The sequence below is a fragment of the Siniperca chuatsi genome, linkage group LG22, assembly GCF_020085105.1.
Source record: "Siniperca chuatsi isolate FFG_IHB_CAS linkage group LG22, ASM2008510v1, whole genome shotgun sequence".
Lineage (NCBI taxonomy): Eukaryota > Metazoa > Chordata > Actinopteri > Centrarchiformes > Sinipercidae > Siniperca > Siniperca chuatsi.
Genome location: NC_058063.1, coordinates 3,311,284 through 3,334,723, shown reverse-complemented (window position 1 = coordinate 3,334,723; position 23,440 = coordinate 3,311,284). Strand labels below are relative to the sequence as shown.

Below are 23,440 nucleotides of genomic sequence, written 5' to 3'. Positions count from 1 at the left end.
GACGCTTACATCACTCACAGGGCACATCACAGATTAGAGTCTGTTGTCTGAAGTCAAACTGTAGGAATTCTGTAATGTAAGAATCATTTCTACAAATTATTAAATTAGACCTTTTTAAATGGAAGTCTACACATTCTATAAATGACAAAATGAATGAACTGATAATACAAAATATTCCATCAGAGCTTAATTTACACAAATCGACTTCGATTTCATCTTGAAATGTATTTTTCTGTTGTTTCCCCATTTACAGAGCCAAATAAACATGTCTGTGGAGGAAAATAATGAGGCTTGAAGACAACTTTGAAGAAATAAAGAGCTCAAGCTTCATTTTAATCTTCATAAAAACATGGTGAAACAAAGATTTGTGAAAAAGCAAATATACAATTTAACAAAGTGGAACTAGATGTTCTGCCCATGGCTGGATTAGCCTTTTACGGGGGCCCGCTGGCAAAAATTTGCTGTTGGGCCCCCACTGGCCCCCACTCCCTACCAACACCACCACTGTCTGTGCATTGTGTATATTCCCTTTCGCCCCCAAATTCCCACTGAGTACAGTACACACAGCAGACTACACATGGCATTTTCATTATATTTTGCCTGTAGACACAGAAACCAAACAGCACTCTTCTGCTAGAATACTGTGTGTCAATTAGGTTGTGGTAATCTGATTAAACACAAATTAATACAGGAATATGTACAATGTAAGCACAATATAAATTAAAATAACAAAAGCCTTACAACTAGATTTGGACACAGGGTGCCTTAGGAATGTTGCACCAAGATGAATATCAACAAACAGATTTGCAACTAAATTACCTGTAACACAAACTAACTGACACACAGTGAACCTGGGGCTTTCGGGGCCCGTGGTGGTCGAGGGCTCCTGTTGGTAATCTAGCATTGGTTCTGTCTGAAATAAGCAAAAGACACTAAATACATTTAAAAACAAATCTCTTACAAGCTTTACATACTGTATATAACAATACTCTGTGGTTAATTATAATAAATGCAGTGTAAACAATGTAACTTAGTGTAGAAATATATTTTTTAGACACAATATTTGTCACAAAGTTCATTATAAATGATATGAACAGTTCCAGCAAAGTTCCCATTGATCCTTATTGGAAAGTTGTCTGTTATTGCAGTTCTGCATGTCCTGAGGATCAGTCAGTCCTCCTGCAACCTTTCGAAACGACACAGTGGCTCATGCCTGCGATGCTGTCTACACTGTCGAATTCAAATTTTAACTGAACACACAAAGCGATGACCTCTACTCGTCCTGCAGTCCCTGATTTGCCACTTTGCCCTTCTCCACACCAGGACGCACTTTTTGCGTCCCTTCATTTTGGACCGAGGGGGTATCTTTCTCCAGTTAGTGTAGCTGACCGGCTCACCGCCCGCCCACTCCCAGCGTCCTCGGCCCTCCCTGTCACTCAGGCCTTCAGCAGCAGGAGAAAAATCAGTCAAGAGTAAAGAAGTTATCCTCTACAATGGAAAAAAATATATATTCTATGATGAAATTCAAAATGTTCAGGCCAATTAATGGCATGCAGTCCCACTGCAGTGTGGCACGTTATGTTGAACATTACAAATTCTCATGTTGGCAAAAAGCAAATAAAAAAAGAAGTAGAAGTAAAATAAATTATGTACTTTTACTAATTACTTCTTACGTATTTTCATTATCAAAAAGCCAATTGTGTATTAGAGTAGTATACAAATAAACCACAATTGGAATGTTATATGAACAGTAGTAGCAGTAGTAGCAAGCAAAAGCATACAGTAGCTTTCAGTGGTGTGGCAGCAGGCATGGATCTGACTCACTGGATTCCTATCAGCCCCAATGTTGACCTTATTAAGAGGATCGATTATCCGCCTGATCTGACCAAGCCTCATTAAAAACTTTAAAATGTTCTGTTGTCGGGTCTCTGTAAATAATATTAACAAGAGTATGAACCTGCTCTATATGATAAGTGCAATGAGATAACTTCTGTTGTGAATCGGCGCTATATAAATAAAATTGAATTGAAAAATTGTTTTGCTCTGGTCATTAGTGGGGTGGGCTAATTTCAACATGTTAACTTCTTGCATGTGGATTTTACTGTGAATCCAGAGTGTTGACAATGCCATTTGCAGTTAGCTAATATTACTAAAGATTTACTTAATGTAATGTACATCTTCTGCACTTTCTGTTAGGAAGGTTTTTGCATGGATGAAGTTGCATTCGGTTTAATTACATATTTAACAAGGCTTTATGAAGGAAAGCGGCTCAGAAAACTAGAATTGACATTACGCCATTTAAGTAACAAACTTTTTTTTTTAAAAAGCGAAATGCGACTGACTACACTGAACATGTTATTTTTCACCAAATGAAAAGATCATTACAAAAAAAACCAGAATGTAACAAGTTGCAAAGATACCCACCTATCCAAAATGGCTTTCTTCCGCTGAAGTCCCACAGCCAGTCCATGTCGACTTTAGAGAGAACGCTTGGTAGAGTGCCTTTATATCTTAAATCAAAAAGACAACAAGGAAAGTTGTGTATTCTAAAGGATAATTCATAGTACATATAATTCAGATTACATAGTGTTTATGCATGACAGACAACTAATCAGAAGCATGTATGTCCATGCTTTCTTTCTCAATTTCTTTCCAAGTCCTTTTATCCTTGTTAAACTGTACCTCTCCCTGCAGGCCCTGTTAGCTGTGCTCCATGTGACCTTGTGCTCCGAGCTGAGGGTGTAACAGTGTCCACCATGAAAGCTCCAGCCCTGAGGACACATCTGAGCACTCACCATCTGTGTTTCAGGAGGAAATGGGCAGATATGTTGACATTTGTAAGTGAACAAGAATGATTTCAAACCGAATCATGACAAAACAGAGATCATAATTATTGGTCAACAATTGCAAACAGAGAAAGTTCCCCAGCAAATTATCTCACCAAATTACACCTCAAGCAAGAAATTTGGGTGTTGCGATTGACTCTGATCGAACTTTTCAGCTGCATATAAAGCACATAAGTAAATTACATTGTATCATTTGTAGAATGATGCAAAGAAGCTAGTGCATGCTTTTATTATAATCTGCTGTGAAACTGGAATACCTGATCAGTTGGAGCCCAGGGTTTCCAGGAGACACCGTTGCAGTGAAATAGTTGACTGGTGGTCTGGTTGAAATGCAGGAGTCCCATCAGTTCTGGCACACAGGGCTTGGGTATGGAGTTATCAGCTTTAGCCTATGGGCCATACATATTCACAGGAAAATGTATTTAGTGTTTGTTTTAAATGGAATGTAATATGTTTTCCCACAATTCCCATAATTATCCCTAAAACACTGTAAATAGGGCCTGATACCTTTTAATTTTAAGTGCCATCACCAAAAAACATAATGCACTTCATATTTATACTTAGCCTGGTTTAGGGCTGTCACTTTTTACAAAAAATCTAGTTTGAACAGATTAGAGCAACACGTAATTCATTCGAATTCATTCAAACGTAACCCACATAGCCTGATCCTAAACTACTGCTTCAGCTAGTGACAATCTAGCATGAATTGTAAGGCAGTTGGCTTTGATAAATGCAGCAAACAGCGTCATCTTTGTCTACGATTTTTCCATTTGCGATGACGAATCGACACATTCCTCACATTACTTCTCAGATGGTTTGGTGTCATGATAATCTGTAAAGCATGGTTCTCTTGTTTCCTCCATTTGGTGTTAGCAAAGAGAACAACAATAGCCTAGTCTACTGATAGGACAATACATGCAATGGGTCAGATGGACAGTACATTATATGCCACCTGCTGGAGTACAAGGCACAGTCTGTTGCACGTATACACTGTAAATTTTGTATTGGAAATTAATACAGATTGAATAGTTAATTCTTCCCACGTTCAAATGGTAGTTCGTATTTCAAACAAAAAATTGACACTTCTAGCCTGGTTCCAGACCCACATCTCTCATTTGTTTAGCAGTTCAAATTAGCCTGGTGTTGTGCATTCACGGCTGTTTATACTGGTTGGAGAAACAACAGGCAATCAGATCTTTGTAGTCGGGATTAAGATTAGGGTTATTTTCCTACATATTGTAGCATGATCAGCCGTGATCCTGATGAACACTTTGGATCTTTAGTAATGAAAAGGATTAGGCTTTTCTGAAAGCTGGCTTCTAAGTCATAAACCAGGCCTGTCCATAGAACTGATAAGCCTTCCCCAGTAACTTCCTCTGTCCCATGACCTTTGCCGGACTTAAGTCACTAATGGAAGGTTGAATGACAATCTTGTGATTTACTGCAACCTGCGAAGGCTCACAAGCATGAACAACCTAAGTAAATGTAGTAAATTACAACTTACCCTCCCTGATCATGCATAACACAACCTGACACCATCCTGTTTTAAGGAACATCTTATGATCTCTGGTCTTCATCAAGTGAAAACGAACTGAAACGTTAAGACTAAAGGAATAAAGAAAATGACTTTGCCATGCAGAATCAAATGTATTAATCAATATGTTACATTAAGTAACAATATAAGAAGAGTGTGGAACTTGATGTTGTCATGCTGATGCCACAAAGAGTAACAAACCCTGTCAACAAGAACTGTTCTTTATGTAAAGATATTAATTAATTAATTAATTTAAACCGTTAGTCTGCTACAATAGCAAGCTACCTAGCGACATCCATGAGAAATAGAGACAAAAAAATGACCACAAAAATGGTGACAAGTATGGATGAGATTGATGCAGTTGTACAGTTGAGTTACAGAGACAATAACTCTGTCCCTAGCAACCGGAACTGCAGCCTATTTGTTGACTGAAAATGTCGTTGGTGGGACGGACACATCATTCACTACTGGTTGGTAAGGGCAAGAACTAAACAAAATAACCACCCTTCCAAGCAGAAATTGGCAACCATGAACACAATATCAAGCTAAAGGAATGTGAAAGTGAAACAAAATGGCAATTAGTCTGATTATCAGGCAAATCCACGTGGCTGACTTAACATTAAGCACATTTTCCACGAAGCAGAAAAGGACTAGTAACATTTGTACTCACATGTCCTTTAGCCAGTCCAGTATTTTGAGGTTTTGGGATCTGCTGCTGTGACGCCTGCTGCTGTGCTCCCCTGCTAACCACACGGATGTTTGCCTTTCTGCTCCTCCTCGATGGGGAGGTGTCGTCTTCTACTTGCATGTGCATGAGTCCATGATACTGGAATTTAAGAGACCACAGAAATGAAGACTTTTCTAATTTTAAAAAGTTAGGTCAGCTTAGCATCAGCTGCTGCTGCTTACTGTATAAACGATGTCTGTCCTGTTGTGAAAAACTGATGAAGGTGCAATCTGAAAGATGAAACAGAGTAACAGTTTTAACCTGGAACAAGGCCACAATGAAAAGGAAAATGCCGGTTTGAATAAAGTCAAATCCAGCGCTGATCTTTAAGAACAGGTACTTACAGACTTTGGATTGCCCTTAACTCTGAGATTCTTTTTTTGGACATCTGCTCCAGGCCTGGAGATGCTGTCTCCACGGGTCCAGATTACTGAATCTGTGCCGAGCGGCAGTTTCTCTAGTTGAATGGATCCATGCTGGGGGTATGTGTCTGAGTGAATCTCTTTTCCTCCAAGAACAGGAGCCTCCTGATCCTGGTTCAGCCTGCACTGTCCTGCTGTGTTTAAGTTTTAACAGTCATGTTAGTGTATTTGTTAAATAATGGACTCCTTGAGGTTTTAATCAGAATAGCTGGTGCCATCCTGTTACAAAAATACTATACTGTGGTGGTAAGGTTGTGCATTACATACAGTCAAATAATTTAAAATCGATATTTAATGTAAAATCTTTTTCTTTGGTAGCCATGTAAAAAGGGATACTATGCAGTGATGCAACCTTGCAAAGTACTCTATAAGATCTTAAAAATACACAGCTGGGGTTTATTTTACCTCTTCCTGAGCCCCTGATGGTGACTTGAGCCTTGTCGATGGTGCCGATCACTGTGCCTTCAGGGGACACCAGCAGCACCTCAAACACCTCCTCAGCCTCCTCAAGGTGATCCTGAATGATCTCAGACTGCCAGCTCCTCTTTGACACTCCTACATAGACAGAAACATCTCAGCTTTTTACAAGAGTTGGTGCAGGTCTCATTTATTGTGACTTTATTTTGCAGCACACTTTAAGTTACAGAAATGAATTATGGTTGTTTTAGTTAGGCACTCACAATAGTAGCAGCAGTGTTGTTACACTTTTACACGCATTTTTAGAATGTGACTTTTCTTAAAGGGATACTTCTGCAATTTAGTTCTGTACTTCTTTAAAGTTGAGTGACTTGCGAGACAGTTAAAAAAAAAGGTTTGACAAAAACTTCTTATCACAGTGTGTGTGGAATTTTGAATACATGATAACAGGTGGTTGTATATGGAGGGAGGTGGTAACCCCTGTCTCTGTTCAAAGACGGTCTCTGGTGTTGGACGTGAATGTCCTCTTTGATCTTTCCCTGGTCGTCCACTGACTCCTGGTCGATGACCTTTGACCTCTTCCCAGTGGATGCTGTGAGTGGTTTTGGACTGGTGTTCTCAGACAGCTGACGTGGTCTGCTTCGCTGTTCATTCAGTCTCTTGTCCAGGGTCCTTGCTGTTTCTCTGATGTAGTGTTCCCCACAGCTGTCACATGTGATGTCACAATGAGGTCATGCACCAGTCCAGTCTCCCTCTCAGCAGACATGTTAAGGTGTTGAATGGTTTGTGGTAAGTGCTGACTCCTTGTGATTTGAAGACTCACTAGATGTTCAGACAGTCCGGCCACGTAAGGTCTCACTGCAGGATTCCCATCATCGACTCCTTGTACACGGAGTGCCCCTTACACTCGCTGTACCTCCGTCTCACTGATAAGATGTTGTGCTCTGCGTAGCAGGGTCCTCACCACTGATCTTTTATGTTGTGAGGTGGTTAGAGTTAAAATGGAGATACTGGTCTGTGTGAATGTGCTTTCTGTACGCTGTGGTCAGAATGCTCCAGTCAGCCTATACAAAAACACAGGTGTCTAGGAATGGCAGCTTACCATCCTCTTCCTCTTGGTATCATATATCAATCAATATTACAAATCAATCTCCCCACATATACAACCATCTGTTATCACAAATTCCAAACTTTGGTCAGGTGGTAAAACTATCTCCATGGCAATTGAGCAAACTCCATCCGCTGATGAAAACTTCGGAAAAAGATGATGGTTAAGAAGAAGAAAGCTACAAAAAAAGGTCAAATCAAAGCAGTTTTAGTTGCTAGTATGGGTCAAGCTCCAAAAACACTGGATTCTACACTTCCCATTATGCAACTCAACTCTTCTGATAGACCCTGCCCGAGAAATGCCCACATCTTTCAAGCTCCACGCCCCCAGATTGTAACACAGGCTTTCTTGTATACATTTTGTAGTCTCCCAGCCTAAGATAACCCTGATGACATCATCAGGGTAAACCAATCTTTATTTGTACAATCGGTGAAGTACCCCCATAATTTAAAAGGAGCACATACCTGGATCAAACTGAATGAGAGAAGAAGGGCTTATCAGGAAATCTTTTCCAGCTGTTGCAGTCACCTCCTTTACCTACGATAAAGAAACATGACACAGGAACAGGTCTTAAAATCTGTGAGAAAAAGACCAAGCATCAGGTGACTGATGAGTAAAATATGCTTATAAAGTGAGTTAAGAGCAGTTCCCCAGTTTCAATAACACATGACTTGCAGACCTTGACAGTGACATATGAAGACTCTGCTAAGTTGCCTTTTCGGGTGATGTCCAGCGAGACAGTTCCCTGCTCCTCACACACAGAGTACTCAGGCTGAGACAGCTCCACGGTGGACCAGCTGAATTCAAGTCTGCAAAGACAAAATCAAGTACAGTGAAGACTAAACTGTTCATTCAAGATGTCATAAAAATCCGTGTTACAATGTTTTTCTTACGCATGAGAAGGCCCAGTGTTCCCTAAAGGATCAGACACTCTGAACTCCAGGCTGTCTGAAAGAGACTCTCTATCTGGGTTGATGATGTAGGCGATAGTTCTCTTGTTCAGCTCCATCTGAGAGAAGCGCTGTGGTACAAAATCACCTGCAAAAGCAAAGAGAAAGACTTATTTTTCTAAACTCAGCTGTAATCTAGATGGAAACAAAATGTATTTCCAGACCTGTGGTAATGTTTTCTAGGTAACCAAAGTAGGGCTGGCGAACGATGCAGAATATTAGCTCTTCTTCTCTGCTGTTGCTGTCTTGGGCCTTCAGCTCACGGGATGACAGAAAGATCCCGTGTCGTCCGTCGCCTAAAAGCTCTGCTTTCCAGAGAGGAAGCAGCTTCACAACCTCAGGAGACGACTTATCCAAAGGCTTGATCTGAAATTACACATGGTTTGTTAATAAAACAGAGATTGGTTATCATTAACATCATAGAAAAGGAGGTAGTTTGGATTTATGAAATGATGTGACATAGCCCATATGATAAACACAGATTTAACTATCTAGATCTGTTTTTCATAGCACAGTGATACTACAGAGTACCAATGATGCATACTGTGACTGCCACACACAACATAATAACATACAACTTAATGCTAACATTAAATGCTATTCAGCTATTGTTCTGATAGATTAGCTTTTTGCATGAGGTGATACTGTGTTTGTCACTGAAGTTACGGTACCCTGACAGTAGAAATAACATATTCTTTGTCTTACAAGTGAAAAGTTGAATTCAAAACCAATAAAATGCACCACTGCTCAAGTCAACACGCTCAGAGGTGTTGCTGCTACAGCCTTACTTGGTGTGGTATGACCAGTAGCTTATGGTGGTTAATGTTAGCAAACTTTAGATAGGAATTGTTGTGACGGACATCACCGTCAATTTGCAGACTTTATGACTTTTTACTTGTGCAACATTTTAGCATTTACCATTGCCACTTGTGACCATAGTGGCTTCTGTTCAGAAAACCTTGGTGAACATTATATACCTTGCGAGGCAGCTGGATTTGCAAGCTCACAAGATCGCGTGAGAATCCATCTTGCCAGTCTTCAAGTTATGCTCAATCAGCTTCCTATGAAGAACTACTGGCAGCTATGTGTTGGTGTGGTTTAGGTGTGACGACAGCGAGAAGCGAAGAGACTGTTCGTTCAGAAACGGCGGCTCCTAAAGAAGTTAACGTAGATGCTGCTACAGCATCAGTCATTTCATATCTTCATTGAAAGAAGAGCAAACGGCACTGAAGGCTTTTCTCAATGGAAAAGATGTTTTCGCCCCGACTGGCTTCGGCTCTCCTAGCACGTCATGTGGTTCATTGATCTGATTGTTTGAAAATAGACGTGATAGACGTGATAGACAGATGGTTCATCCAATCAAGTATTTTTTGTCTCTGTCTGACCGACTAGAAATTATTGATTTAATTAATTTATTTTTTTATAATAAATAAATATATAGATATTAAGAAATAAACTTGACATTTAAGGTTGAAACAATGTCCCTTAAATCATGTATAGTTCCAGCATTGCGTTTCTGGATGTTGTGGTGTTATCTCCGCGTAAAAAGAAAAAAAGGTTAAAAGGTCTTTCAAAGACCAAACATTATTCGCTTTAGTTGTAACATGCAAAGTTTTGGCAAGACGCACTTCCAAGAACCGTACAATGTCTGACAAAAAAACCAAAGCATAGAGTATTTGAGTCGCTGCCTTTGGACCACCTGAGAAGCACAGGTGGACAGGATTTCAGCGAGTAAGCCAAGTGTCGGCACTGCTCACTCCAAGCGATGCGGTTGGGGACGGGGACCCTGACATTTCCACTGACATTCACTTCATTTCATGCAAGATGTTACTTGGCTAAGCAGAAAGCTCAACCTTATCAGCAACGCAGACATCTCATAGGCTACAGATAATTTCTTTCTGAAAAAGTTTGTGAATAAATTATATAGATCAAACTCAAGGCAACAGCGACGCCAAGTGGTCAGGAGGAGACTGATAACTCATCGAAAAGAATTAATATTATACAACAAGTAGTTCCAACCAAGTAATCTGATTGGTCAACTAGACATTTAGAACGTGCTCAAATCAGCATGACAGCTCATCACTGAAAATATTACTCCACCAGGTGCTGCCTCCCTTGTTTGCGGTAGAGAGCAAACAGTGACCGCGGTGAAAATGTTGTTTTTGAAAGGCTAAACGCCAACAAACATGGACTGAAGCAGAATATTTCGTTATTTCGCGCTCTAGAGTTATTGGAAATGTTTGGATCACATGGAAACTCTGTTCAGCCTTTATGTTCCGCTCGGGCATCCTCCATGTGCCGGTGAGTCTGTGACACAGCGCTGCTAGCTAAAAAATACATGTGAACTTCGCTGACGTAGCAGCTAATTCTGTCCATGGAAAAAACTTATATATCTTTTCCAGCAGATATCTTAGTTACAACAAGACCGAGCAGCGAGGCAGTTTTGTGTTTATGTGTGTGGTATTTATTCAGTTTGGGAAGCCCCACGATCTCTAGAAAGCATTAGCTCAAGCTGGCTAACTCAACAGGGACCTGAAGTCGTCTGTGTTGCTAGGTCGTTGCTAAGGGTTGGCCTACTTGCTGGAGTAGTAAACTAGGTTTCATTACATAGGATTTTGACTGATTGTTTAACCAGTTATTAGTCAGACCCCATGTGTTTCCAGGGAAAGAGCAATAACACAAAAAGATTTTTACTTTGAGAGCGAATTGCCCCACAATATGAATACATTTGTATTTATTATTTATTATACTGTTGTACAATCGCAATCTTACACTCCTGCAAGCATGTAAGTTAAAGCACACCCTATCGTGTAATATTGCTTAAATAACATACACCAATTGAACTGAAATAATTGTTCATTATATAAGCACAGGACACAAGGGAAATATTGGTGTCTTCTAAGGTCTATCTAGGGGAAACACTGCAGACCTTGGATTCCTACATGTCAGTTGTGCAGTTGGACCCCTTTGGAACTTTCAGGGTGCATAACTCATAACATAATACACCCTTCATCACCTACCTGAATAGTGAAGTACGCAGGTTCTGTATGTAACCGCCCGTCCAGCAGGAAGCCCCGATTGGTGCTATCAGAGGCAGTAAAGGCAAATCGGTCGATCTGCGACGGCCCCCTGTCATGTTTATATGTTACCTCCAACTCCTGTATGTCTCTCTGGGTGAAGTTTGAGCCAGCAGTTAGTGTGGTACCACCTAAAAGTAGCCTGCCATACTGTGGAGGCTGGAGGAGGACAAAGGTCAGGGTGCTGGGTGGAGTGTCAGGGTCAGACATGGCCAGGCAGTCAGGACCCAGGATCATGGAGGAGCCCTGTGGGACTGAGAGGCCTTTGTTGAAGGACAGAGACGGCAGGACGCGATCCACCATTTCTACTGCAATCTCTACGCTTCCATTTCGGCTGGTCTTACCGTTACTCACAACAAACCTGCCAAAACATACAACAGACTGGGTGTTAGGCTGTCTGAACAAATGTGTTTAGCAACCACAACAAGGACGACCACAACAAACACAATGTCGAATGTGTCTGGCAGAAATGGGGATACAGCACACATCCAAACAGCAGGGGAACTTATAAAGAGGAAAATAAAGGATTATAATATTATGCACTCAGTGGTACAAACTGAAAAACTACAATCTGGTTCATGATGCTGGATGCCATTTAGTGCCATCGACCAGCTTGTGTGGGCTCCCACAGTGCCCCAGATTCTGGCGAATACGCTGGCATCTAGAGAAAATCAATAACAATATTAACAGCATTGCTTTTATTCTGTTGTCTGTCAGACAACCGCATCTTTCACTCACCTACTAAACAGTGCACTGTCGCCTTTTTAATTACTTAAAACCTAAAATACAATGAAGACACAAGGAAGAGCCAAGTACCTGTTTTTCAAAGTACAGGTTATGGTAATCTGGTTAGTTACAGGTTGTTAAGGTTAAGGTTGTTGTCCTGCACTGCAAAAGTGTACATGCTACTGCTAGCTCAGCCAAGCTAGCATTGTGTCAACATTATGCTAGGGAGGACTGGTGGAGGAAGGTATACTTGTCACAGCAATCCTGACTAATTACATTTTGACTGTAGATAATAACATAAATGCATGATGTAATAATAACATAATAATGTTAACGTAAATGCTGTATCATGCAATTAGCATAGGATCAAATTCTGAACCATAAATGTGAATTCCTACACCCAAAACAACATCAAATCTGTGAAGGAAATAATTATGGGAATTGATAAAGTCTCAGCTGCAGTGTGAACGTAGCCATAAAAAAGGTTTTTGAGGAAGTTGTACGATGGCTTCTAGACTCACTGAAAGGTTTCTGTGGGTGTGCTGGCTCGGTTGTCATGCACGTAAGCCACAAGGTTGGCTGCTATGTCCATCTGGCTGAAGGTGGAGATGGCCAGGCCAGGATGTTTAATGTACTCTATGTGTCCGTGAGCAGGAGGGTTGGTGATGACATACAGAAGCTCCTCGGGCTTGTCTGTGCCGTCTGTGGCTATCAGCACGTCTGTGGTGAGAACCACACGATCCCCACGACTGACGTTCACCGGGTTCACAAAGATGGCAATATTTCCTGAAAATCATGGTGGAGGAGACATTTAAAGGATACAGAGGGTTCAAAATTGGAACCACATCTGTATGAATTGACACTGGGCAGAGGGCAGGGAAACATGGTGTGGCCTGGCAGTCACAAGGATATCACAAGTAAACCTATGTCTAATGAAGAGTGAAATCCAGTACCTTTTTCTAGATCTGTGACAGAGATGTGGAAGTGCTGTGGGGGTGATTGATTCTTTCCATCCAACAAGTAGAAGACAAAGAAGTCCTGTGTTTTGGCACCGTGCAGGCCTGTGTGCACGTAGCGCAGAAGGTTCATATCCACCATCTCCTGGGTGCAGTTTCTCCCAGTCAGTGTAACCCAGTCCTGACCTTCCTGAGACAGGATCAGCCACAGTTAGGAGCACAGCACCTCCCAGTATCGCCCCAATGTTCACAGTGACTGCTTACTATAAAGCAGCATATCCTGAAGGAATGGGAACTGGGACTGATTTTTAAAAATAGTGAAATTTCCCTTTATAGGACGTTACAAGTGAAGAAGACATGACACAAAGATGATATAAATGTCCCCAGTAGATGATTGGCTCCAGCAAATTTCTATGTCCAATCCAGCTCCTCATTTCAAATTAACAGTTTGACTATTCATAATAACAAAAAATCAATGCCTTTTTTCCAAAGCATTACTTAGTTATCAATACAATTCTTGCTTTCAACTGCATCACCATTCAGCAATGAGGTAACTTTGACAAACAGTATAAACTTTTGACTACTCCGGGACCAGATTTGTGAATCTTTGTCCTCCAAGCTGTTATTGCATGTTTTTCTGTGGACAGTGACAGAAGGGGAATATAAAAAAGGGTTATTGACAGACATTTAACTATTCAATCGAGTCCTATCTAACAGATCATTTGATTTACTGAATTTAAAGAGGCAGCCCTAGTGATGAATGTGTTAGGCAATAGCATTGTTTTAATGCTGCATTAATAGTTTTTTTGGCCACTTGAGGGCAGCAAAACAGGCTGTAAACATTGACATGACATCCAGCAGACACAGAGACTTGTGTTTGTGTCCACCTGATGAATGCAGGTGGACACAAAGCTCTGGTTTGGTCTCCACCGACTCCTGAGAAAAATATCTGGCTCTTTAGCTGCTAAATGCTCCACTATGTTCAGCTGTTCACTGATCCATTGTTAATATAAAAACATTGATTATTGGAGCTTTAAAGTATCTGATCTTTTAACCTTATAAGGTTGGTTTTATCATACAGGGCATATAGTCATCACTCTAAAATATGAAATATCTTAAACACAATGTCAGTGGTGTAGCAAGCTTTACTTTTGGAATGATTGTAGCTGAGTAACTGTGTATAGTTCCTCTGACGGTATATCCAATTTAATTTCCAATTAAAGAATTCACAGAATTTGCTGTGAATCATTAAAGATGACTTGTCATTTGGCTTTAGAACTGCAGCAAGTTCCCATTTTCTCACATTTGAGGTAAAAGCCTTTATCCTTTACTGTATAAATGTACAGTATGTGTCTGCTCAACTGTCTGTATGGAGCACAGGCACCAATGATCTATTGGGTACAAATGGATGATTGAGTATGCACTCATCACCTAACACAGTTAAACTGACAGGGACATAATATCAAAATGTTTGGTTTATCACTTAAACATTTTGTGCCACTGCACCAACCTTAAGCTGAAGTAGTCCTTGGGTAGGAACACTCTCAAACATGTACATGACCTCTGAAGAAGGAGTATCACTGTCCTGTGCAAAGAGTGTAACACTGGATATGATTCTGGCTTCTCCTGGCTCCACCTGCAGCCCAATGTTCCTGAAGGACAGAAGATTGAGACATGTTTCGGTTACTTTCCAGCAGTGACGTGATGACTCACTTTGCAGGAACTGTAAGGAAGATGTTAGTCTAACCTGACGACACGAGGCTCCTCGTCATTGACTGGCAGCACTTTAACCATCACTTGTCTGTGGAGTCGGTGCCTGCCATCAGTCAACTGGATGGTAAAACTATCCTCCATATTCTCTGAGTCATCGTGCATGTACATCAGATCCATACCTGAAAACCAATGTTTGTTACAGATTTATTGTACTTATGGAAAGATGTAATAGTGAGTTTAAATTATTCTACAAAGGCCTGCATGCTTAGTTTTATTTCTTGTCATTACAGCATTCTAAGAGTTGTGGACATACAATGGTTGGCTGATTATTCAAAGACAAGGCACGTGCCAGTATTTCCGTGTTGGTGACATCAGAATCCAGGAACGATATACATTGCTAATCAGTTAGGATCATTCATCAGTTCATACACATTTTGGATTTCTATGACTTTTCCATGACTTTAAACCAATTTTGATGACTGAGCATTCTGTTAATTTTTAATGTACATGAAACGTTTATATAATATGTGGTGTCAAAACTGTTATGATGATATGGTGATGAGGTTTAGGTTTAGGTTAGATATTTAAAGCATAACAGCGGAACACAGATCACTGCTTTGAATAGAATAAATGTGGTTATTTTACATGATTTTGCATACGCATGATGTACAGTATTTCAATATGGGAAAACTATTCTAGTTAATAAGATATTCACCCAGTACAGTATGCACTGTAGTATACCTTGCATAACACAACTTAATGAATGGAAGTTTTTTCTGATATCTGGCTGAAACATCTAAAACACCGCTGGAAAACCCAGTATGGTACATGTGCTGTTAGTGCTTTATTTTCAATACAGCATCTGAATATTGACATTTGTTTGGTGGCAAAGGAGACAGAGACACGGCCTCCTCGCTGGGGCAAGTGAGGCGTGGAAGTTGTTTTGCAGCGGGGTCTAACCGATGCGTCCGCGTCACACTGCATCAGTGCGGTGTTAGCGCCGCGACTCGCCCCTTGCAGCCAGTCTATTTAATGTGGTCACATGAGCAAAGCAGCTCACTCGTGGCTCAGGTCTTTACTGAACTGGTCCAGCTCACATCGTGTGTAAATTGCTTGATAATGTATATAAATGATCAAATTATCATTTATTCATGTTTGTCATGAAATGAATAGTTAATTGTACTTTATGTGATAATTAGGCCTAGTTAGTTATCTTGTGTTGGTTTCTGGACTTGCGTTATGTCTATTACTGAGTTGCAGCTCTCTCAACATAATTTCACAGTGTTGTTGTGTCTGGCAGAGGTGCCGTGTCCCCAGATGCCAGCAATTAAAGTTGGTAAGTAAAACTGTATCGTTACTGATCATTTTGTTAGTTTGACCGTTATAAATGATGGTCAACTAACTAAACAAATACAACCCAGGTTGTATAAATATGGAATTTTCCTTTAATGTCTGAGGGCAGAGGTGAGTGGTAGGTTCCAGTGCGAAACTCTGATTCACTGAGAATCCATAATTATCCTTTGTTGTCCATTTCCGTCCTATGAGTGATATTACATGTAAAAAGTGATAGTGACATGTAAAAAGTACCATTTGTAAGCTCTGTCATTGTAAAGTCGACCACCGGGGATCGGGAACTGGCCTCCCGTCTCTTGTAGACTGGCTTTTCACTGCCGTGGTTGATGATGCTGCCGTGCTGTGGGGCTTTGACCACGCTGAAGAGCAGGATGTTCTTGGGGACATCCAGATCCATCGCATGTAAAACTGATGAGTCTAGCTGCTTCATTTCTCCTTCTCGTACCTCATCACAGAAGGCTATCAGTGAACATTGGACCATATCTTGTGAACAAAATCTGATGGGAATGTCTGACCACAAAAACTTACTGTGATGTTGCGAGCCACAAACTCTGGGATCTCATCGTTTGTCGGGTTAATAATAATGTAGAAGGGGACGTGGGCAGAGCTGTGTTTGCCGTCTGATACGCAGAGCATGAACTGGTCAGCTGTGGGCTCCATCCTCTGGTGTCTGGACTGTACGTAGTTTACATGACCGTCAATGATGTCTTTGTATGAAAAGGAAGCTGGAGAAAAGGGAGGTTAGACAGAAAAACTAATGAAATTATTTTTTTGTTTTTTATTTTTGTTTTTTTTATCTGATAATAATATACCGTATATATCACAATGCTTACCTATGCTTATGCCTGTGTTGCTTTTCTCAAAGCCGGGACTGGGCAGGACATTTTCAATGTAGCCAAACTGGGGCGGAGAAATCAGACTGACCACCAGTTTGTCCTGGATGGTGTCCATGTCAGAGGCCTTTAAATGAGATGCAGTTATAGGGGCAGTCCCACCTTCATCCACAACAAAGATGTCTCCTGCAAACAAAAAAAGGAAAATTCATTTGGAGTCATGTTTGTGTCTACCTGTCAAATTAAAGTCCAGTACTCACACTCCTTTTAACTCCAGAAAAAAATATTTGGCTATTTAGCTGCTAACTGGTCCGCTCTCTTCACCAGCTAACTAACTTTGTCTGTTGTTCAGTCGCTACTTAGTTTACAGATTTTTGTGGATAGGAGAAGCTAGCTGTTTCTTGGGGGATTTTTTATCCTTATAAAGCTAAAATGTATTTCTTTTGAACAAAAGTTAACAAATTAGCATACTTAATTCACACAGCAACATAGCCTACTTCAAATGAGTCAGTAAAACTGCAGACTTCTTTTTTACTTTTGATTTCATATATGTCGCATATTGTATGCTGCATCAATTGAAATAAGCAACAGATATAAACAGATATCCATGGCGTCATTTTTAAAAACCACTGTGCTAACAGACCTTTTTCATGGCAGAAATGTCAAATTGTCATTGCATGAAACACAGAGGTGTAATTGATAATTAAAGTTTCCCTTCAGACACATTTTAAAGTATGTAAACATACTCTGCTATGATTAATATTTTGTTTAACATGGTTATCCCACTTAAAAGTTTTTAAAAACTTGGGCTGGAAGCACATCTACTCTTTCTCCTCAGTGAGGAATTCATGATTTGAATGCCCCGCGCTCGTGTTAGTTCGGTGAGAGCAGATGTGGGTGAGAGACATACATCCATGGTGTGTGCGCCTCAAGATGGCTAGAGTTAGAGGAAACATCAACTAGCAGCCGTACATGTTTGAGCCTCAGTCAGACCCAGATGAGGAGTCTGTGTGCACCAAAATCATCAACTAGCAGACTTATCAGAATGGTAAGTGTAGTTTATCTTTTGTTGTTTATGTTGTTAGCTTGCAACTGGCAGTGGCTGACAGCGTTAGTGGTTGTGACACAAACAATAATATCGGCTACGAAGTTACAGTGTGTTCACATTGTTATTACGTAACGTTAGTAGATAGGGGAAGGAAGCTCCAGGGTCCGGTTTACATCCAGAAACTGCACACTCTACCACGTTTGCTGTCAAAACTTTCACTGCGCTGACTTAGTGCAAACTCTCGCTCTCAGCACTGACAAGTCCGCTCTGCGCTGGAGGTTTCAGGTTTCTTTGCCAGTGGCGTTGCAATTGGCTTTCGAATTTGTGACGTCCCACATCTAGCTTCCCCGGAGTCCGTTTGAATCTCTGATTTTAGGGAACTAAACAGACGTCTCCCCCTTCAGTAGAGGAATGTGAAAACACTTCTCTAGTGACAAACTTTGCACAGATACAAGTCAGTAAAGTCAAGGTCTGACATTTTAGGGGACTGAAACATAAGAAAAACACATTTTTGAGTGGAGGGTTACACAGTAAGCCATGCCAGTGAGCAAACATGCATAATAGTAGGGCCCTGGAACTGATACACCTAAATAATATACAGCAATGATTCATGTTTTTAATTACACCTGTGTTGTATTGCCTGTGTTATGTGAGGAAGTGATTCCCTTTAGCAAAACAGTTGCTCACCCCCCAATCCCTATTTACCCATAAACGGCAAAGCGGAGTCAAGACAACTAGGACTGAAAGTGCAGAGAGGAAGGACACTACATTTACTCTATCTACTCTCCCATGCCATACAAACGACATGTCAATATTTCTGCATTGAAAATAATAGAGGTGTACGGTGCAAAGTAACAGATGCAACAAAACAGTCGAGTGAGGGAAATGTTTATCATGCGCAGACACACACACCCACACAGTCCAGAGAGGTCTAATCAAGCAAAATAAGTGAAAACCCCTGTATACAGAAGGTTGACCATGGGTGTGGTGTAAAAAGTTGTGGTGTTATTTACTTTTTTGCATTTGTAAGTCAAGTTATAGCTCAAAGCTGGCTCTCTGGACACCATAAGAGTTAGAAATAGTTCACCTGTTGTCATTGAAGGTGGTTGGTTGTCGACTGGAAACACTGTGATCTGGAGGTCGTACACAGGCAGACTGTCCCGTAGCTGAGCAGAGCCTCTGGTCCTGGCGGGATTTCCTTCACTGCAGCACAGAGCAGAGTTTTCTGTTTCTCCGTCAGAAATAACAAAGGTGATGGTGTCATGGCGAGGAGTGAGTCCAATCTCCAGTCCTAAAACCACAATCATATAAAGGACTTTTAGAGACAGTCCCTACTGTACTGTACTGTATTTCTCCAAGATATTTACTGTATATGTTACACGTCTAGGTGCTTTGTAAAAAATGAATCAATCATACAATGGTAGTGCAAAGAATGGAGCAACGATAAGCTCCAATTCAGCATAAGGCAAAAGTCAACAGAAGGAGCATAAGCATAATTTCAGCAATTTAACATATTTTCCTATTTACTTTATACCAGGAACAAATCATAAAAATCACCCTATAAAGATGGATGAATAATGTTGTGCAGTTAAAAAAGTGAGCTGAAACTTGGGTTTCCCCTCCACAATATGGCTTCTTGAATGCCGATACAGATGGGAAGTACATACAGTAAACTTTTGTACTGCAGCTGCTGATAGCTGACATTTTATGAGAATGAAGCTCACAGAATTTAAATGATAATGACAGAGTTATCATTGAACACTGTAGACATATTGAACTGAGTACAGCAAAACAAAGTCAACAAAGTCATTTTAAAATGAACAAACCTATGATATAAAGAGAAAGGAGCCAGGGTTTGAACTATTGCGTCTTGCCCATCTGTGTAACAGCATGCCTTAAACACTTTAGCCTTAAGCCCACCTGTGTGTTTGTAGCTGATGGTCCCCGCAGTGATGTCTGCCTGGATGAAGCGATCGACGATGACACCGTTTCGGAGCACCACACCGTGATACGGCTGTCGGGCGATCAGGAAAGCCAGGCTGCTGTTGTCGCTGTCTGCATCAGTAGCGTAGATATACTCAGCTGTGATGACTATTTCCTGTCCCTCTGCACAGCTGAGAACCGGTTTCAAGCCAGTAACCAACACTGGGACCTCGTCATTGATGGGCATCACCTGGAGATGACATGCAGGTCACTTTGGTAAAACAATTAAAGTTCAGTTTTTAACTTGTTTTTCTGACTGCAAATAAGGACCACGAGTGTAAAGCCGTTAAGATTGTCCATTTCTGAAGGAACCCCCTTTATTTTTTTCAAATGATGAGCAATTACCTTCACTTGCAGGGCAAAACTGACGGAGTTGATGCCATCTGTCGCAGTGAATTCAATGTTGTCCTCTACAGTTTCTGAGCTGTCGTGATTGTACCTGATTGACAAATGACAGACAAAATTAAGATTTGCTGAGTGATGAAATAAACAGTCTCACAACGTTTAACATGTGAATTAGTCAGAGAATTAAAATAAATGAACCTGTTCTAAACAGGACCCCAGATGCTCCTGTTGCTCACTGTCCGCTGGATGGCAAGTGGGCAGGTGATTGCTAACTCATTAGCCATAATAACTTGATAGCTTGATGGAATATTAAGGCTGGATTTGAGCCAAATCCACTGCAACTGTCCCCAGATGTACTGTATGCTGAGTTTATTAGATACAACTGTACAGTCTAATGCGATCCAACAGCCCTTTGTAAAGTTTAGTGTTCAGTTTTTCTTGACAGTGTCAGAGAGGAGTATATTCAACTTTATGCTCTTTGTTTAGGCTGTATTTAGACATGGTGTTGTATTGAACTGCATTGTAATGTTAATGTTTAGAACTATTATTTTCCCCATCCATATTTATCAAGGATGATTTAGGCAGGAATCCCACATGAAATGAAGGAATGAAAGAAGCAGGATGTCTGACCTAACTTTAAGGCTTTTCAGGTCTTGAACAGTGAAAGTGTGGCCTGGCTTCAGCGGAAGGCCGCCTAGTTGCAGAGCCCCATGCTGTGGTTCCCTCTGAAGCTCCACCTGCAGGGCTTCTTCCATGGAGTCCAAGTCTGACAGCAGCAAGTGTTCAGGGCCGAGCCAGGACTCCCCTCCCTCATCTACAGTCAGGGGGATGGTTATAACCTGAAACAGAGCATATCCACACCTTTTTCTATATATCCATATAGCCACGCGCAAGAAATGAGATAAGAATGATTTTCTTTCACACCTGTGGTGGCTGGTTGTTCTCTGGCACCACAGTGATGTTAAAGCAGATCCCGGTGACTGTTTTGCCCAGGTGGTTGGTTACAGAGAGAACAAACTGGATATACTGGGGGTAAGGGCCGATGTCCATGATTGGAGGCATGTAGGCTACTTTCTTGAAATTCACTGCATGCTGGAAACAAACAAAAAAGAAAAAAATAGGTTTTGGATAAGCTAGTCTCACTCCATGTACCTTTAATGTATTCCTGAACAAAAAACTAAAAGAATTACCTGTGTGAAGAGCCTGAGCACTGGTGCATTGGAGTCTTTGGTGAATTTGGGTATGCTGTCGACTAAGAACAACCTCCCTGCATCTGGACTGCTGCTCATGGGAACAACAGCACCTGATTCAGACAGAATGTTTTTCCACTGTTTGGTGTCCAGTGTGTTTTCTGAAGGTGAGGACATACTAACCTGTGAGGACCAGTGTAGAAAGGTGGAGTAGTAACCGTATATGTAAGCTCACTGTCTGGGGACTCCTGGTCTACAAAGTGAAGCTGTTGCCGTGTTATATGGACCACTTCTGTTTCTTTGATCACGAGACACCGGCTGGAACCAGGAAACTCTTTAGGTGGTTGGTCTGGAACAGGCTCTATGTGCACCATCACCACCTGCACCACAAGGACACCATTATAGATCACTGAATCAGATATCAAGTACAATTCTGCGATGGAATTTCATGACAAAGCAGTACTATTAAATTCTAGACTACAGATGGATTTTTTCATTTCAACTTTTTTTTAGCCATGCGAGCAACGTGGTTTAAGGGACAGCAATGTCGGTCCGTCTTGCACCACTTTGGTTCACAGTATAACTGTTTATTCTTTGTCATATTCACAGATTCTGTTTACTCATAATCCACCCACAATGCAACGTTACGTTAAATATACGTCTAATAGGGTTAGGGGTTTACGCACATTTTATCTTAAACAAAATGTTTTATACTTTAAGGATATAATTTGGAAAGACGTGTGTAACAATTGGAAAATATGTTCAAATTAACTGAGAATTTGTGTTGACATCAATTCCTCAAAGGAAATTATTGCGCATGTGCGAAATATCAAGTAGAGCTGAACGAGACGCCATTTACCTTTCTCTGGCTACCTCTCTGCCACGCCACACTTGACACTGCACTGATGGTGACTGTTAATTCGGCCAGGAGCAATCTATTTTAATGGCTAAGTCCATGCAAATTGAAAATTGATAATTATCAAGTTGCATTTTTGCCATGGTCTTTGGGGCGTTTGGGAATGCACGTCGCCTAGCTAGCTATCTAGCTAACGATAACCGCTGTTCGTCATGTGAAAGTTCACGTGCACTGGGTTTTCCTGCATTGAATGTCGCAGGTGGGTCACGTAAGTGATTTTTCAAGCTACGTATGGAGAAAATAACGTTACACAAAACCTGAAAGAACAATTCGTAATTGTCTGTGCATTTATTTGCAATTTGGTCATCCCACCAGTTAATGTTGCCCTAGACTGTCTTTACTGTGGACGCTGAATCTGTAGAAGATGGTAGTAGCAGAGTGCTAGCCTAACGCCAGCAGGCCCACTCCTATCAGGATCTCAGTCACGTATGCAAAATATCAAGCCAAAGAATACAGACGTGTTTCCGCTTTCACTTGGCGCGACTGCTGTAGTGCTAATGGTTCTGCGCCCTTAAATATACTGTACAGGAGATGTTCATTGCTTCCTCCCATGGTGTTGATAAGCTATGCTGATAGCCGTTTTTATTTTATTTTAATTCATTTTATTTTTTCAAGCTTCATTTCAAGGGATTCGAGAGATTTCCTTATTTCAGTGCATGAGTCAATTATGTAATGTATATGTTTGATGCTGTTTCATTAAAGTTGAAGAGGGTCGGGAGGAAGACCAGGAGGAACTGCGGGAACAAGATGTTGGACAGGTATTTAAATGCATTAATGCAGTTTTAATTTAGCAAGGTATCTAGCAGCAATTCACGTGATGTGATTAAAGCATACTGTATATAAAGATGGACGCGTCTCCACCTTCTCCCACTGTACAAAAATAGCCCAGATCAGGGAGCTGCCATCTTGCGCTGGTGATGTCTGCGCAGTAGTGAGGTTGGGGCTGTGGTATCAAGGTCCCGCCCATGCACTCAATCACAAGCTGGGCTCAGCTGTCAATCATGTGAATCATGTGAAATGTTATAGCATCAAATACCTAATTAAAACTAAACTTATCAGAAAAATGAATACATGAACACACATCAACTTGATAAGAACTACCTAAAACGACAGAAACCATCCATTAAAAATGTATTTGATGTGTACTTTGAGTTTTTAGTTTGGCTCATGTCCCATCCGCTAACATGGAGGGGGCGGGGTTTATGACCTATACTGCAGCCAGCCACCAGGGGGCGATCAAGATGTTTTGGATTCACTTTTGGGGAGCTGTCATGTCGTCCATCTTTATATGCAGTC

The 23,440-nt window shown here is 41.0% G+C and overlaps 1 protein-coding gene across 1 annotated transcript in view; it reads right to left on the bottom strand.

The window, feature by feature from the left end:
* Positions 1 to 302: 302 nt before the first annotated feature.
* The window catches only part of frem1a (Fras1 related extracellular matrix 1a), a 45,561-nt gene continuing 22,423 nt past the window's right edge, over positions 303 to 23,440 (bottom strand). Inside the window, 27 exon segments of the mRNA XM_044185081.1 lie at positions 303 to 1,442; positions 2,425 to 2,510; positions 2,683 to 2,798; positions 3,104 to 3,235; positions 5,051 to 5,206; positions 5,290 to 5,337; positions 5,452 to 5,663; positions 5,935 to 6,084; positions 7,519 to 7,591; positions 7,734 to 7,863; positions 7,948 to 8,092; positions 8,169 to 8,370; positions 11,025 to 11,442; positions 12,329 to 12,593; positions 12,761 to 12,953; positions 14,274 to 14,415; positions 14,511 to 14,655; positions 16,064 to 16,274; positions 16,358 to 16,554; positions 16,663 to 16,848; positions 18,798 to 19,001; positions 19,631 to 19,883; positions 20,039 to 20,132; positions 20,669 to 20,877; positions 20,963 to 21,130; positions 21,229 to 21,319; positions 21,412 to 21,608. Coding sequence (XP_044041016.1) covers positions 1,240 to 1,442; positions 2,425 to 2,510; positions 2,683 to 2,798; positions 3,104 to 3,235; positions 5,051 to 5,206; positions 5,290 to 5,337; positions 5,452 to 5,663; positions 5,935 to 6,084; positions 7,519 to 7,591; positions 7,734 to 7,863; positions 7,948 to 8,092; positions 8,169 to 8,370; positions 11,025 to 11,442; positions 12,329 to 12,593; positions 12,761 to 12,953; positions 14,274 to 14,415; positions 14,511 to 14,655; positions 16,064 to 16,274; positions 16,358 to 16,554; positions 16,663 to 16,848; positions 18,798 to 19,001; positions 19,631 to 19,883; positions 20,039 to 20,132; positions 20,669 to 20,877; positions 20,963 to 21,130; positions 21,229 to 21,319; positions 21,412 to 21,608 — 4,626 coding nt within the window. The 3' untranslated portion in view covers positions 303 to 1,239.